Raw genomic sequence first — 17,166 nt, 5'->3', positions numbered from 1 at the left:
CTTGAGGCTCGTATGGGAAGAATCCAAGGTCCCAGAGAGTGAGTGGTAAACCGGCGACTAGATTTTGCTTCTGACTCCTTCCTTTCAGTAGAATCCAAGAGACCAGGCAGGTCATCAGAAATCCAGAGCCATGAGAGGAGACAAAGCAGAGGTGTGACTCAGGGCACCAAAAGGCTTGCTGGCCTAGTGCATGCTTGTCAAACGTAGTGTACCGGAATGACCTGGAGAGCCTGTCAAAACACAGATTACTGGACCATCAGAGTTTCTGCCTCATTAGGTCTGGAGTGGGATCCAGGAATTTATATTTGTCACAAGTTCCCAGGGGATGCTAATGCTGCAGGTGGCCACGTAGAGAGGATGAAGGCACTTTTGTTCAGAGGTTTCCCCTGCTTGAGCATATGCTGAGTTGCCTTTGGTCATTTCAACCTGTGGTGCAAGCTTGTCAGAAGTCTTTTTCAGAGGCGGGAACATAGGTGAGTAGAGGTGTATGTTTGACAGCGTGGAGTGAGGAGAGAAGCCAAGTGCAAAGCACAGGAAAACAGGAACTTCGGGGCTGGTTTCTAACCTTAACTTTCCTTGTTCCCAGTGCCTTTCCGGCAGTTCTGATGGGACCATTCGCCTTTGGTCCCTTGGTCAGCAGAGATGTATAGCAACGTACCGAGTCCATGACGAAGGTGTTTGGGCTCTGCAAGTCAACGACGCCTTCACACACGTGTATTCTGGAGGAAGGGACCGGAAGATCTATTGTACAGACCTAAGAAGCCCTGACATTCGAGTGCTCATTTGCGAAGAAAAAGCACCAGTTCTCAAGGTATGTCATATATTTCAGTTTTATAATTAAGATTGTTCCATGTGCTAGCCAAACACAGCCAAAGCTATATTAATACATGAATCAACTGTGGGGTTATCAAAAAGATATCTTAACATTTTGGTTAGTCACCTGGAAGAAATGTTGACCTCTTGGGTACATCAGGGATGCCGGGCTCTCCTGCCAGGGAATCCTGGTGGGATTGCCCCGCATTGCTCCTGAGATCACCTGGCTTTTCTAGCCTGTCCTTAGAGGAGGAATATGAGGGGTTCAGGTATCTGTGTGAGAACAGCAAAGCAGCGAGGTGTCCAGTGCCTCGAGAGGGATGGTGTGGAAGAGGAGCCTAAAGGCAATAAGCTGGCTTGTACTCCACGCCATTACTGCCGCAAACTGATTCTGATAGTCAGGGTCTATCGGGGTGTGAGTAAAAGGGTACCTGAGAAGCCGTCCGTATTGACACCTGCTAAGAGTCAAAAATGGCCAGTCGTCATATGGCAAGATCAGGCTCACTGTTAGTCACAGAATTACACATTAAAACAACAGTGAGGAAATTTCCAGATTTAAAATGGAGGCATAAAGACAACACTAACCCCTCTTCTCAGAAATCATCTGAAAACAAGGAAAGCAGGAAACAGAACTACAAATAGCCATCATCTATGAAACTGAGCAATACCTGAAACCCATACCACGGTCTAGGAGGAAGGACTGACAGGGAACAGAGGTCGAATGAGACCGCTGAGAGGACGCCCAAGTCTAGGAGCTTATACAAAACTGGCCAAGTACAGCACTTAGAAACAGGGCCAACCTAGTGGACGAGACCAATAAGCCTTCAGAGAAGCAAGCGAGTTGGGGCTGAAATTGTACAAACACAGCTGGTGTGCAGGAAGCAGGCTGATGGGCGAGACAGGTGTGAAGGGGAAACACTGCCTTGTGAGTCCTGCAGCTGCCAGGATCTCCTGGCTGTGGAGAAAATGAACTGAGCGCACACGGAACCGTGTGTGACAAGGGACATCACTTTGAACTGAAGAGGGTTCCTGCTTGCTGGGAGTCCAGTCCCGTCTCCACAACTCCACACCTGCAATTTCCTGTCCAGGAAAACAGTGCATGAATGTATGGGTAGTTGTGTATTTTACATGTATAGTGTTTTAAAAATACAGGAAGACACACAGTGTACTCCCCGTAGGTGAGGGGACTGAATTACATGGGTCCTTTTCGCTTTTGTTGTGGTGTTCGAATGGTTTTTCTTTTTTTACTACAAACATTTTCAAAGAAAAAAGAAACATACGTCTTTGTTAAGAAAGAACACAAAAACAAAAAATTATGGTAAGTCATCCTTTTGATTGTATCCATTTAGATCCCGTAAATTAACCACACTTAAAACTTTAAGCCACTGTTTTTGGTGAGAAGTCACCCCTCTCCTATTGTACTTTTATAGGACCGTGAATCTGTTTAGCACAGACTCCCTCATTCACTGTGTGTCCCTAGCTTTTAACCCAGGCCATGGTATAGTCAGCGCACAAATGATGAATGAAGGAGTTGATATTTAATAATGTATAGCTCTTCCTGGCAGTTCAAAAGAGTCAACATTCCGCAAAGCAATTATTTTTATGCTTTGTTTTCAGATGGAGCTGGATAGGTCAGCTGATCCCCCTCCTGCAATCTGGGTTGCAACAACTAAATCTACAGTAAATAAGTGGGTAAGTGAGCCACTGTACACCTGGCAAAGGATTATAACATGTGGTTTGTTGTCACAGACCTGCCACATAGCAGTAGCAAATGCTCAGTATGAACCTGACTCGCAGCATGCTTTGGACAGTGGCAAAAATCTGGAAGCCTCTATGAATGCAGGTGTGAACCTAAGGGTTGTCTAGAATTAAAGTAATACTCAAAGCTTCTGACTTCTTTGTCAGGAGCCAAGAAGTATACTTGATATGCTAGAATAAGCACTGTAGCCTGATACAACTAGTAAATATTAGTACAGCTTCTGACCTCTTGCTGCTGCATTTGGAAGTAGGCAGCACAGGTGCCAGCACAGCAGGGAAACTTCCTAGGATTCTGTTTTTCCAAACAGAGAGAAAGCAGAAAATTGTGCTTTCAGATTCATTTCCTTTTTCTTCTCAACATGAAGAACAGGAGTAGAAATAGAGGATGAGCAGAGAAGAGTCATCAAAAGTACTATTCTTAAATCTTAATTAAAGAAGATTTTAGTTTTCTTCTTGCTTACCAATTGTGGATAACAAAAAAGAAGCGCTTGCATTTATTCCTGTACTAATAAAAAATGTTATATGTCTTGTCTAAATTTCATTGTGCCAATTTGAGATCAACATAGTTTACCTGGAAGATTGCCTAATGTTCTCTCCAAAAAGACAACATGCTCTTCTTAATATTTGTTGTAGTTTTTTTTTTTAATCATGGTATATAATTGTACTTTGTAACAATTTTTTGATTGATGTTGTTATCGTTGGGTTTTTCTCATTTGTTTGTTCTTTGTTTTTCTTGCCACTTTAAACAGATTGGCAAAGCTTATAAAGCATAAAATGATTAAATAATGAATTTTGTTCCTTCAGACGTTGAAGGGAATTCATAACTTTAGAGCCTCTGGAGATTATGACAATGACTGTACAAATCCTATAACACCCCTTTGTACACAACCTGACCAGGTTATTAAAGGTGAGTAAGGAAATTGGAAGGTTATGGTGCCTTTTATTTAGGTTAATTATAGTTACTAAGAGATTGACAAAAATAAAGGAGATGACCTACCTTTAAATGTAACTCTAGTGTCAGCAAAAGACTCTTAATAGCATAGTGGTGTATTTTTAATAGAAGAAAAGCATTTAAAAACTGCTATTTAGTGACTTTAAAAACTGGGCTTTCTTGAGTTAATCTTTTTACCCTAAATCAGAATAGTCATGATCTTGGTAAAGCCAACAGCCATTTTGAAAAATACATAGAGTTTAATGTTATCTTTCGGCGCAAGCCAGAAAAGGTCAGACCTGGTCCTGGAATTCTATGTGCTGCAGCTGGAATGGCACCTCTGACTTGAATGTCAGAGTTGGGGATTAGAATATTGAATGCGACATTGAGTGTCATGTCCATGCTGTCACCTTTAGAATAGAATGTCACTTCAGGAGGCATCAAAGAGACGGAAGATAGGACACAACAGTTAGTGGGAAAAGGGGCTACCTCAGAGGTTTCCTGTCATCATTTGGACTTTTCCCCGGGGGATAAAACTGCTTGCCCTTAACAGTTTTCCACTGTCGGCTCTTTGAAGTGAGGAGTCTTTAATCTATAATCTATTATTAAAATCGGCCTTAAATTGCCTTGAATATAAGTATGTATAGTCTTCTGGTTTGCCTTCTCCTTCCTGTAGCTAGTATGATTTATGTTCTGTCACATACTAGTTAACAATGATTGCCTTACTGTGAATTTGAATAGTAGAAGGATTGTTTTGTTAATTGTGTGGGTTTTTTTTCCTTTAGGGGGTGCTAGTATTATTCAGTGCCACATTCTTAATGATAAGAGGCATATATTAACCAAAGATACCAATAATAATGTGGCATATTGGGATGTATTGAAGGTGAGTATCTTTTTGTATTAAATATAGGTTACTGGATCATGTATCCCATTTATTTTTTTATTGTAAAAAACCGAGATAATAAATTTATAAATTAAGGTTTAATTGTAATAATACCTTATTGGGGCGGGGGGTGGATACTTTCTTATGTGAATGTTAGATAAGGCCATAGTTTGTCTTTTTAAATACCTAAAATTTGAATGGAACCATTTTCTCTGTTTAGTATATTACGAACTGTGTTACGTGCTGCCTTACCTGAAAATGAATACGTAAGAGTTCCTCATCCTTGACACTGTTGGCATTTTGGGCCAGATAAGTCTTTGCTGGGGGTGAGAAGGAGTGTGACCTTGTCCTGCGTGCCGTAGGATGTTTAGCAGCCTCCACCCACTAGATGCCAGTCACCGCCCCTCCACTGCGGTTGTGACAACCCAAAATGTCTCCAGACATTGACCGATGTTGAGGGGTGGAAGGAGGAAGGAGGAGGCAACATCGCCCGGGTTGGGAGCCACTGGAGGGCACAGCTAAGTGTGGCTGTTTCTCCGGGTTTCCGTCCAGCACAGTGAGCCTCGGTTACAGCCCTGGATCATCTTACGGTGACCCCGCTGAGACAGTTGAGGGGTATGAAGCTGCTCAGCCACGTTGTCAGTAGCGCTGGGGGGTGTGTAGAGAGTTTGAAAAGTTTGCTTTTAGAGAAGTTCTGACAAATGCCGCTTCTTAGTGTTGTTGGTATATTTGTTCAGCAGATAGTTCCTGGATGAATGTTGAATGAATATTGTGTGCAGAGAACTGTGTTGCGCGTCATAGATGACAGATAAGTCTGTCCCTTCTGGTAGGAGGGGCAAGAGCGGGGGAATGTGAAAGCCTTAAACAGATCACAGGGTAGCTTATGGACACAGGCAGTTACTTACGACCGGAGAAATCAGGAGAGCTTCGTGGTCAAGAAATCATTTGAACAGGGGCCTAAAGGATTCCAGCAGATGAATAGTGGGAGGGTGTCTGTCGTGCGGGGTGTCAGGCGGGGTCTCTGGTCCCGCTCCCCACATAAGAACGCAGGACATGGTGAGGCCAAAAAGGAACACCCACGGAGCCATAAGTAGGGGAGTCACACCACTATACTCTCGCTGGCGGCTGGGTTGGAGACACAGGAAGCAGGAGCAACACAATTCTCAACCCTCACTGTGCCGCTTGCAGGCTCAGCCACCAACTTCTTGCTAGCCCCCCCTTTTGCTGCTAGCATAGCCATGGCAATTATATTAGTGCCCAATGGCTCACTGGTTACAGCTGACGGCCAACTAGCCAACAGCTGATGGCCATTTGATCACAGTCGATGGCCATTTACTACCTGAGCCAGCACCTTTCTATGTGAGGCTGAGAGCCTGGAAACTGCTTTTTGGGGCTCTGTTCGCACAGTGTCCTAGGAAGAAGGAGTGAGTGACAGAAGCACAGAAGAGGGAAGGTACATGCTTATTTAGGGCCAGGTTAGCAGTTTGTGTAATTGGAGCTTGAGTCTAAGGGAGTCAGTCCTAAGGGTGTAAGCATGAAAGATGAGATCCAAGTCATTTCCCAAAGAGTCTTGAATTGCAGGCCGCAGAGTTGGCCTTTCTTTGATACTCCTTAAAGAATCTTAATCTTAAATGGTTTTAGAGCAGGAAAATCCCATATTCAAAGCAGTACTAGTATGTGTAATAGGAAAGAAGCTGGAAGACACTTGTCTGAAGCATGATGCTTTGGGGGAAATCTAAAAGGAAAAGACAGGTGTTAGATACATTATAAAGGAAGAATTGAAAAGATCTGGGGTTTTGGTTAGGCTCTCGTTTGTAAGGAACAAATACTCATTTAAGTTAACTTCTGGAGCTAAAGAAGAAGATAAATGTTACTTTCTGGGAAAAGAGGGCTGTCTGAATAGAAACCGAGGCCTAACACTTTCCTCCCTGTGAGGCACTGTGTGGGAAGTCACATTACAAAACAGCTGCTTGGTGAGCATGGCTTCAGAACAACAGGGCTTAGTTGAGTGGAAAGTTGAATTGCAGCAGGCTCCAAAAGTCGTATTGGTTTTTCTCTACAATAGAGAAATGCTTATCAGGGAACTAGAAACTCACATTTGTTTCGGAATGGAGTCCCGTGGAGGTGGGGGAGGGAGGCGGCCTCGGCAGGAGCTTGGATACTCCACCACTAATGTGGCCCGAGGTCCGCCCTGGGGCTGGCTTCACCTCATGCTGCCCAGCACCTGAGGCTCCCCAGAAGCTCTAACAAAATCTAATCGGGCCAGCTCTTCTTTGTGGGTTGACTTACTGATTTTGTTCCTATGGGTCTGATGTCGTCTTGGTCTAATTAGCCGAAGCCTCAGTAGAGTCCCGCTGTCTGAATGGGAGGTAGTTCTGCTTAGCTGGGACACTGAGTTGGCATGTACCGTGACTGGCATTTCTGTGTCCCTGGCAGCTTCCCATACTCAGACACTAGTCCTTGAAGATTGCAGCGCAAGTGAGTGGACGTAATGAACATAGCATTACACAAAAAGGAAGTCAGGGGGAGTTAGGGACAGAGGCTCAAAGCTGGGCAGAGCTGCGCTCTCATCTTGGCTCTGCCGGCTACTAGCCCAGCGAGCTTCAGAACATGCTGAACCTCTTGGAGCCTCTGTCTCTTCCAAAAATGTGCTCGTACCTATTTCCTGGTGATATTAAGGGGATGTTCAAGAAGTATTTATAGTGGCTGGCACATGGTAGTAGTTAGGAGGCTTTTGCACTACTAGAGGGGAAATACCAGATATTCATCTGGACTAGGGTGGGAACAAAGAGGATGGGGAACAAACAGAATGATTAGAAAGATATTTAGGCCTGTACGTGAGAGTGGTGCTTGAATCAAAGGGCGTGTGAAGGAAAGGAAGGAGCAGAGGTGAATCCCAGGTTTCTGGAGTAAACATTTTGGTGAGTGGAAGTGATATAGGGAATACAAGACGGAAAGTGGGTTGTTAGAGGAAAGACACGTGCTGGCGAAGACAGTGAATCTGAGTTGAGTGGGATTCTGGAGAGGTGTGTGCGGGGCAGACAGCTCTATAGCTAATGCCCAGATGAAAGACTTGGGCTGGAGAAATGGGTTCCCCAGTCACCAGCCTGGGGATTGTAAAGTCATGGAAAATGGCAGCGTTTCCAAGGGACACATCTATACTGAGAAGAACAAACTTGGCCGTTGCCCTTTCAGGAATTGTTAGATAAAGAGGAAGCCACTTAGGTGTATAATAAAAAGGGATAAGAAAACAAGAGTCAGTGGCAGCTTAAGAACTAATGAGGCATTTCTGAAAGGAGCGTATGGTTAGCAGCATTGGCCCACTGAGAGTTCGTGGAAAATCTGGAGTGGAATGTGCATGTTTTCTTAACCAGTGAAGAGGATGGTGTCTGGGGCGAGCAGTCTCTAGGGAGTCCCAAGGGCAAAAGCCAGACGGGGTGGGTTGAGTGGTGATTGGGAGGTGAAGAAACGGAATGTGAGTGGAGACCTCTTTGGTGAAATTTGACTGCGGTGAGGTGGACAGAAAGATGCAGTAGCTGGAGAGGGTTTAGGGATGAGCGGCTCAAAGGAACGTTTTGTTTCGGCGTTCAGGAATTTTTCAGGTGGGAGAAATTTGAATGTGGTTCACTGCTCCTGGGAAGAAGCCAGTAGAGACAGGAGAGGATCTATAAAGAGACAAGGTCCCCAAGAAGCGAGATGTGAGGAAATTCAGAGCACAGCAAGAAGGACCACTGTTTTCCGTCCACCAGGAGAATGGTAGCAGAAAGTTAAGAGAATTTTGTCAAGGCTTTTCTTTTTGAGGAGTAGAGCTCAGAGTCACATGCTGAGGGTAGTGAGGGAGGTAGGAAGGTCAAAGACAGGAGGAGAGTAGAGTCAGGTGTGGAGAAATGACTGGAAGCAGAAGCCATCCCGGGTAGCAGTAATGATCCAGTTGAGGTTGGAGATCATACATTTATAGCAGGAATGTTGTCAGGGTTTGAGAGGCCAACATGTCCTTTGTGTTGTCCAGTATGAAAGCAAGAACTCAAGATGGACTGCAAGGCATTGAACTAGAGCTCAAGTCCATAGTGAGGGAGAGTGACCACAGCTTGCTAGTAGCAGTGAGGAAAGCGGGTAGTTTACTGTAGCTAAATGACATTCCTCAGAGAAAAAGGAGTTTTTACATAGAGATGATGGATAATGGTCTCTCTGTGCCAATAAGGAGCAGTGGGAGGTAGGAGAAGAAGCAGTCACCCTTTGAGAAAACGACGGAAGAACTGGGACCCTGAGGAAAGAGCCAGGTTGCTGTTAGGATGAAGAGGTGGAAAGAGCATTCTGTGATATGCTTCAGGATTGAGATGAGTTGTTCGGGATTGATATGCTCCATAGCACCAGAGGAAGTTCAGGGCATGCTTTTGGGGAGCCCATATATTAGGGATCGAGAGAGAACAAGGAAGGATGAGAATGGTCAAGAAAGAGAAACTACAAATTGTATCACAGCTGTTATCAGAAGGTAGCCTCAGAGATGTCTTAAAGTTATTTAATAACTTAGTAACTGTTATTTGTTCCTTGAAGATTGTTTTGCTTCATTTGACATTGCTTCCAGGTGAGTGTGGTAGTATATTATATCAATATCAGCAAAATTAAATTACAGTTTCCAAAGAGAATATTTTGTAGGTTTCTTAAATTTAAATTTTTAATAGTTACTTAAAGGAAAAAAGCTGTAAGATAAAAATATTTGGCTACCTTCTTTTTGAAATATATTTGAGACTCCAGTTTATTTAGACAAATGTGCAAATGTATAAAATTTTGAAGAGCTAAGTCAGAATCGAATTAATTTGCCACTTAATTTTGATAATTTTAATTTTGTCATATTTTCTTTTTGATGTATAGGCGTGTAAAGTTGAAGATCTGGGCAAAGTGGATTTTGAAGATGAAATTAAGAAAAGATTTAAGATGGTGTATGTGCCAAATTGGTTCTCAGTAGACTTAAAAACAGGGGTAAGGTAGCAATTGATAATTTGTGCAATTTGGGATAGTTGAAATTTTCTAATATAGCTATATAGCTACAAATTAAGTATTATTAGTTACAGTCCTATGTTTTTAAGTATGAAAGTGAAAAAAAATGCATGTTAATACTTGCAAAATGCAGTTTAAATGCCTTTGGTATCCCAGTAAATAGTAGTTGCATTGAATCCCGTGAAGCACATTTTGTTCCTGAATCTGTGTCTTAGCGCTTTAAATAGTACAAATAAATGAAGGTTTAGAGATTTATTTGGAATATATTCCAGTGGAATGCCACTAAGATATTTTTTAATTTAATTTTTTTTTTTTTTTTGACAGATGTTGACTATTACTTTGGATGAGAGTGACTGTTTTGCTGCTTGGGTTTCTGCAAAAGATGCTGGCTTCAGCAGCCCAGACGGGTCCGATCCAAAACGTGAGTTTGTGTCCTTCTCTTCCTCCTTGCGAAAGAGAAGGTGGGTCTGTGCTGTGTTCTGCTATGTGCTCATCTTTATAAAAGTTTGTTCTGTTTTATTGATCTCTTTGGTCAGCATTCTCCTAAGAATGTAGCATGTAGAAACACCTGATGTGTACAAATAACAGTTTTAGTGGCTGTATATGGAACTAGCCCTTTAATGAATGCAACTCCTGTTTATGTTTGTTCGTTTTTAAAGAATGGCTCTATCTGAATAACCCAACAGGATATCTATCTGTTTGCTCTGTAATAGCATTGCTGTGAACATTTTAAGATAAAATTTTAATAGATTTGGCAAAATCTCTAAAGTCTTATATTTAAACATCATTGGCATTGGGTTGAGAATTTAACATCCAGAATGTGTGAAAACTTATAATTTTGTATTTCTTTCCTTCTATTTTAGGTAAAAACTACCAACTCTCTTTTCCATTAATTTTCTTTTTAATCAACTCTTTTGCAGTGAACTTAGGAGGACTTTTACTCCAGGCCCTCCTAGAATATTGGCCTCGAACACATGTGAATCCAATGGATGAAGAAGAAAATGAAGTAAACCATGGTTCGTGCTTTTATATCAAGATAATTGATTAAAAATTACTCAGAAGTGAAAGAGACTCGTTTAAGAACCATTTTAAGCATTTGCTGAATTGTGACATAATATTTGTAGTGTGCTCAATTCATTGCCCTCCCTTGTACATCTCCAAGTAAGAACCTCCATCCCGTCTTCACTGGGATTCAAGGAGCTTTCAGTCAGTGAAACTGCTCAAGATAGAATAAACCTTATATCGTCCAATGACCTTTGTCCTTAAAAGTAGGCAGCTTAGCAGGCTTATTCCAAAGCTATTTCTCAGAGTATCCATGGATATGCTCTATTTACCTCCAAAGCTAGTTAATTAGGTGCATCAGAAAGCCAGGTTTGTCCCTATGTAGTCATGATACTTCGCGTTGGCCTGAAATGTTGCTGTTACCTACTCTGATGAGCTACCTGATTTGGGCTCTGAATGTTTCAAAAAAATCAAATTGCAACTCAGAAATGTCAGGGGAAGTGAACAAGTATGTTTAAAGAATTAATGTCACTGAGGACATGCCAAAGCTGTGTGTGCCGTAGGCAACGGCAGCAGCTTTCTCTGGGCAGCAGAGGCGAATATGTTTTGAATGTGTGAGTTTGGCTCGGTTTGATTACAGAAAAGGGAAAAGGGTGAAGAGTCCTTGTGTTCTGCCTGCTTCCTGGGGGCTTTCTCTCCTTAAGAGTCTGGGTTCTCAGAAGATTCTGCTGAAGATTTGCACACTCCTGGTGGTCAGCAGCGATGACGGCCTCCTGCCAGAGACTTCGTCCTGGCTGACTGATTCATCTGTAATGATTTTTGTCATGTCTTTTGCAAGGATGACATGCTTCCCTGAAAGCCAGTCTTCTGTTGTCCCTGTCAGAGAGAGGGCACTAACCCCACACTTGGTGGCTTCTCTTTTATGTCACCTGGCCCACTTTGCTTCCCATCATAATTGTACAGTGAACTGCGAGCCAGAGAAACTCAATAGAAAGATCTCTCCATAGAGAGCTGAGAGTGCTGGGTTCTGGTGTGGGCTCTGCCGTTAAGCGGCTCTATAGCTGTGGGTCTGTCATTTCCTGTTCGTGGCTTGTCCTCTACCTATAGCATGACAGACAGGATGCCCTCAGAGGCCCAAGCAGACGATAAAGATTAAGTAATCAAGAAACAGTGCTATAGTCAGCACCCCTTGGATCAAGGCTTTAGTTGGAGGACTCAAGAAAGTGACAGGAAACCCCAAATCATCCTAAAATCAAACGGCCACAGTAAAGGCAATGGAGGGCCCACCCATCTCCGCAGCCAGAGCTCAGCTCATTGCACACTCTTACCTGTCTGATAATCTGCACCTGCTCCGTGCTCACTGGCTACGTAAGAGTTACTTAGATTATACTTGTTGAGCAGCTCAAGTGTTCAGAGGCCTGCAGTGAGTTGTAGGTAGGGGTAATGAAGATAAATGGCCTTGGACTCTATCCTCCAGGGCCTGCCATTCTGGTAGAACAGAGAGTTATTTACATAAAGCATGAGATCAGCGACCAGTGCTGGATTCTGTAAGAGGTTAGGAAAGTGCTGTGGGATTTCAGAGGCTGAGATGGCTTCCAGATTCATGAGGGAAGGGTTTATGGACAAGTTGGCATTTGAGTGGGGGTCAGCTGCCCTTTGGTCAAAAGATCACAAAGAAAGTGAAATGAAATCTGTAGAGAACAATAAAAGTGGAATTGTGACCTCTTTGGGGATTTTATTTTTCACTGATAGCTCTGCCATTAGTTACTGAAATATAAACATAATTTTTTTTTCTGGCACAAGAAATTTTTCTGAGCTTGATGTTCTACTGAAAAAAAAAAAAGTAGATCGCCATTTATAAACAGGGTGTCCTAGGCTTAAGTCGATGGTTTTGTTTTTGTTTCAAATCTCAATCATTAATCTGTTCTATTAAAACCCTCTAAAATGCAGTCATTTCTCATGAGGTACATCACAAGTTGTCATATTTCTTATTTTTAGGAATTTAACTTTGGTTCGTTTTTTTGCCTTTATGTCTGACTCTGGCTGACTTATAAGACTTTTGACTTTAAAAATCTTACAGTGTTTGAAGCCTGTGTAAACACAATGTTTAGAATCTGCATTCTTAGCACTAACTCTGCATCTGACATCATCTGCATCTTTTCCCAGTAAATGGGGAGCAGGAGAACCGAGTACAGAAGGGAAACGGCTATTTCCAAGTGCCCCCCCACACCCCTGTGATCTTCGGTGAAGCTGGAGGTCGCACACTGTTCAGGTATGAGTAAGGAGGGCTGGAGGCCCTGCCTGCGAAAGCACTCCATTTACTAAGAAGCATTGATTCAGGCAGATGTTATAAATTATTTACTACTAATATCTGGGGGTGTCAGGGATTTGGAAGCTTTTCCATCTCCATAAGATAGTTAAGTGTCTGGTACTGTTAGACCACATTCTAATTGAGAACTGAGCCTCTAGTGTTAAAATGAGGTTGCTCCTTTGCCTCGAGGCAGCTTCTCTAGTGGTTTCTGCAGGAAACTCTCACTTTCTCTCACCCAGCATGACTGCCGGGGTCAGGGAACAGATGGCATCACCAGAAGTCCCTGACCGCAGGACAGCGTCAGAGTAGGTAACTTCCATCAAGCTGGGTCAGGCAGGACGGACTAGGCTGCTCCTGGGAACTGTTGCGCCCACTCTGGCCCCACCTGCGGTGCGAGGCAGCCCTTCTGGAGGCTCTGCAGGGAAGAGGCAGACTGGCTTTACATCCGGAGCCAGCAAGGCCCAAGGGGCGTCGTGGGGAGAGCTCACTAGAGTTCCGTATGGCCCCACAAGGAAAATGCTTGTCTCGCCCTGGAGCCCAGACTTCTCTTCCTTTATGGTGCTTTCCTTAGAGTGTGGTTACCAAAAATATCCTAACCCTTGTTATTTGTGGAGGCCTGTGCCATGCACTATAGCCCTGGCAGGGGACCTTTGCTGAGTGCTCTGCCTGCACCCAGTTTCCTTTCATCACCCAATGATTCAGAAAGGCAGCGGTAGTGGATGCCTGGCCTTGGAATCCAGGGACCTGAGTATTAGGGCCTGCTGTCCCTCTTAGCTGAGTGAGTCAATCGGCCTGGCTGCACTTTATGTCCTCAGCTAAGTGGGGGTTTTCCTAAATTAACTGTGTAAGGGTCCCTCCATCTAATGTTTGTAACAGTGATTTTGTCATCTGTGCTTGTGTCACTTACTACCTGATGGATGTGTGCAGGCTGCTCTGCCGAGATTCCGGAGGTGAGACTGAGTCGATGCTTCTCAATGAGACGGTGCCACAATGGGTAATTGACATCACTGTGGATGTAAGTGTCCTGCACTCCCACTTTGCCCTTTTACTTTTTCCAAATCATGAAGGAAATTTAGAACCACTTTAGACTATGTAACTTGAAACTTTAATAAAAGCTAGGCTGCCAAGTGGAGTCCTCTCCTGCTTCCAGAAGTTCGAAAGTTGCAGAAGTAGTGTTGATAATTATTTGTTTATCTGTTTACATCTTTGTGGGTTTTTTCATTATAAAATAATATATGCTTATTAAAGAAAATAAGTGAATAAAGTGAAACTCCCATCCATTTCTCAATCACTCCTTCTCTTCCATTCACTCCCTGTCCTTCTCCCCAGCAGTAATACTATTAATAGTTTAGTGCCTGGTCTTTAGTACTTTTTTCTATGCATACATAAGCATATATTATCTGTATATGCATATATATTTCATTTTATTTTGTACAAGATCTATTACACATATTGTTCTGCAACTTGGTTTTTTTTTTCACTTAGAAATATATCTTGAGCATCTTTTCATGTCTCCACATAAGGATTATTGCTTTTTAATGACTGTATAGTATTCCAGTGTAGAAATATACCATAATTTATTTAAGCAGTCCCCTATTAATGGACAATTAGGTTGTTTCCAATGTTTTCTATTACAAGCAATGCTTCAGTGAACATCCTTGTACATATATCTTTGTGTACTTTTTAGGATAAATTCCTAGAAGTGGAATTGCTGGATCAAAGGGTATGCACATTTTAAATTTTGATAGATATCGCCAAATTGCCCCCAACAAAGGCTGTGTCAGTTTACACTGTCACCAACAGTATATGAGTGCCTGTTTCCCCACACCCTCACCAACGCTGGATACTTTTAATCTATGCTAAAAGATAGGCAAATATTATCTCATTGTTTTAATACGTTGTTGTTGGTTTTTTTTTAATTGTAGTGAGGGTAAGCATCTTTTCATATTGGCCATTTGTATTTCTCCTGTGAATTGCCTGTTTGTGTTCTTTACTCATTTCTCTATTGGGGTATTTGTCTTTCTTATTAACTTGTAGGAGTTTTTCACATTGAATATTAACCCTTTGCCTATTATTTGTGCCTCTCAATTGAAATTTTACTTTGTTCGTGATGTCTTTTGTCAGGCAGAAAGTTTTACATTTTACATAACACGATTGAATCGTTATGGCTCTGAGTTTCATGTCTTGCTTAGGTATGTCCCACTCCAAAGTAGCAAAAATGTTCTCCTGCATTCTCCTCTAGTATGTTTATGATAATTGCTTATGTGTAGATCTTTAATCAGTTAGAATTTATTCTGTTTGATGTGAAGTATGATGCTAACTTGCCACAAATGGATAGCCAATGTGCCAACACAATTTTTGAATAATCCATTTTCTACTAATTTGAAATGCTGTCTTTATCATAGGCTAAATTTCTGTATACACATGGGTCTGTTTCTAGACTCTCTTATGTGTTATTGACCTATTTTGTATATTCCTAAAGCCGTAGGAAAAGAGATTTAATCTCTGGAACCTTCAGAAAATGTGTTTTCTGTCCCAGATATACTACCTCCAAGAACTTAAAGCCAGTGTGACACCTGATGGATATTCTATGGTCTTCTCTAAGTCAGAGCTCCCCATAAACCATCACTTCCTTTGTGTGTGACACTCACCTGGGATGCATTGCTGACTTTAGGCCTGTGGCTTATTCCTGAGAGGAGACATCCAGACAGGATATGACATGGAGGCTCGGAGGGGATTAATACCCAGAGAAAAGATGACCAGTTAATTTTATCCTTCATCTAAGTATGTTGTTTACTTCATGGTAGACATCTAGGTGGTTGGCTGAAATTTGCACTCTTGTTTCAAACCTCAGACCTCACTCTGATGTCACAGGGAGAGAAAGTGGGAGGACCTGATTGGCCTTTCAGCTGGATGATGGGCCTCACCAGCGTAGAGTGTATGGTTTTGCTCCAAGGTGAATGTTGTGGGTTTCTCTCAAGACACTTAATTTTTTGTTTGGGCCTTTAGGTATCAGCCCTAATATTTGAATGTAGAATTGAGATTTTGGTGTGTGTGGCTTAAATAATTAAAAATAAAATTTGTTTCCCTTTAATACCTTAAATTGTTATTTGAAAAGAGCCATGCTTGCAAATTCATATTGCCACTGATATTACGTATTATCTTTTATTACAAAACTAAACATTATACCTTTCTGATACATTTTGTCTAAGGCTGACTTAGATAATTTGATAGCTTACTATAAATTTCATTGAAAGTGACCGTTAATTGTAAAATAACTGTTAATTTGTAAATCATGTTTTCCTATTATATCATTTTAATTTATCAGCTAATAGAAACTATTATACTTTTTTTACTTTTAATATTTCAGAAAAATATGCCCAAATTCAACAAAATTCCTTTCTACCTCCAACCTCATGCATCTTCAGGAGCAAAAACCTTAAAAAAGTAAGTATAGCGTCATGTGATGCTTTGATCTAATTAATTACTAGAGAGGTTTTTTTATTCCTTATGATTGCTTTTATAGCTAACGAGGTACTAGATCTAGTACTTACAGTAAGTACTAGATCTAAGGCTAGTTTTATAATATTGAAAGTTTATCCAATTTAACCATTTACCAAGTGTCTACTGTGTGGTAGGCTACAGATGTTCAAAAATAAATAAGACGTGGACCTTTGTCTTTTGCCATAATTCATAATTTAGAACACAATTCTGTGTATAATAACTGCTTTTACAGATATGTAGGGAATGATGAAAGTACAGGAAAGAAATGAATTTTGGGCCGGAGTTTTCCAGAAAGGTGTCCCAGAGGCATGGAATTTGAGCTGGACATGTAAGGATGGATAGAACTTCAAAAGAGAGAGATTCCAGGTCCAGGAAATGGTTTGATCAGGTGTGGAAGTGAGAGCACGCACAAAATATTAGAAATTAGCAAGGACCTATGTAGCCACAGCATTGGATGTAGGAGTGGTGGGAAAATACTAGGAGGAAAGGCGGAGAAGAAATGAAGAAGTTTCATGTATATCCTTGCAAATAAAATCAATAAGACCTTAAAACCTTTTGTTAGGGAAATTTCCAAAGATACACAAAAAAAGAGAACAGGAGAGTGAACCCCCATTATTCCATCAGCTTTAGTAATTTGCAGTACATTGCTAAACATTTGCTTCACACATACACACACGTACACATCCTATATGTCACTTCAACTTGCTTTAATGACCCCTAAGCTCAAGCTGGCTTTCAGAGTTTGAGCCTGAGCTACTTGGCTTGACCATTATTAACTGACGTCAGAAATGTAGGAAGAATAGGTTTGGGGGTGAGAAAGTGGATGAATCTAGTTGTGGACATGCAGACTTTGAGATGCCTGTGGAACACCAACTGGAGATACCCAGCTAGCTGTTGGGTTTGTGGGTTTGGAGTTTAGGAAGGAGGTGAGACTCCAGGTCTCAGCTGTGGGGAGGAACAGCCTGG

The 17,166-nt window shown here is 41.9% G+C and overlaps 1 protein-coding gene across 2 annotated transcripts in view; it reads left to right on the top strand.

Annotated features, from left to right (window-relative positions):
• The window catches only part of WDR48 (WD repeat domain 48), a 45,579-nt gene that overhangs the window by 25,373 nt on the left and 3,040 nt on the right, over positions 1 to 17,166 (top strand). Inside the window, exons 8-18 of one of the 2 annotated variants that reach the window (XM_033132236.1) lie at positions 587 to 811; positions 2,431 to 2,505; positions 3,376 to 3,478; positions 4,288 to 4,385; positions 9,258 to 9,365; positions 9,708 to 9,804; positions 10,304 to 10,399; positions 12,552 to 12,657; positions 13,624 to 13,711; positions 14,384 to 14,419; positions 16,067 to 16,143. In XM_033132236.1, the coding sequence (XP_032988127.1) occupies positions 587 to 811; positions 2,431 to 2,505; positions 3,376 to 3,478; positions 4,288 to 4,385; positions 9,258 to 9,365; positions 9,708 to 9,804; positions 10,304 to 10,399; positions 12,552 to 12,657; positions 13,624 to 13,711; positions 14,384 to 14,419; positions 16,067 to 16,143 (1,109 nt within the window). The remainder of the gene's footprint in view (positions 1 to 586; positions 812 to 2,430; positions 2,506 to 3,375; positions 3,479 to 4,287; positions 4,386 to 9,257; positions 9,366 to 9,707; positions 9,805 to 10,303; positions 10,400 to 12,551; positions 12,658 to 13,623; positions 13,712 to 14,383; positions 14,420 to 16,066; positions 16,144 to 17,166) is intronic. The other variant, XM_033132237.1, reaches the window with a different exon arrangement.

Source organism: Rhinolophus ferrumequinum, chromosome 17, assembly GCF_004115265.2.
Source record: "Rhinolophus ferrumequinum isolate MPI-CBG mRhiFer1 chromosome 17, mRhiFer1_v1.p, whole genome shotgun sequence".
In the NCBI taxonomy this organism is placed as follows: Eukaryota; Metazoa; Chordata; class Mammalia; order Chiroptera; family Rhinolophidae; genus Rhinolophus; species Rhinolophus ferrumequinum.
The sequence above is the reverse complement of the archived record's forward strand: the minus strand, read 5'-3'. Positions and strand labels throughout refer to the sequence as shown.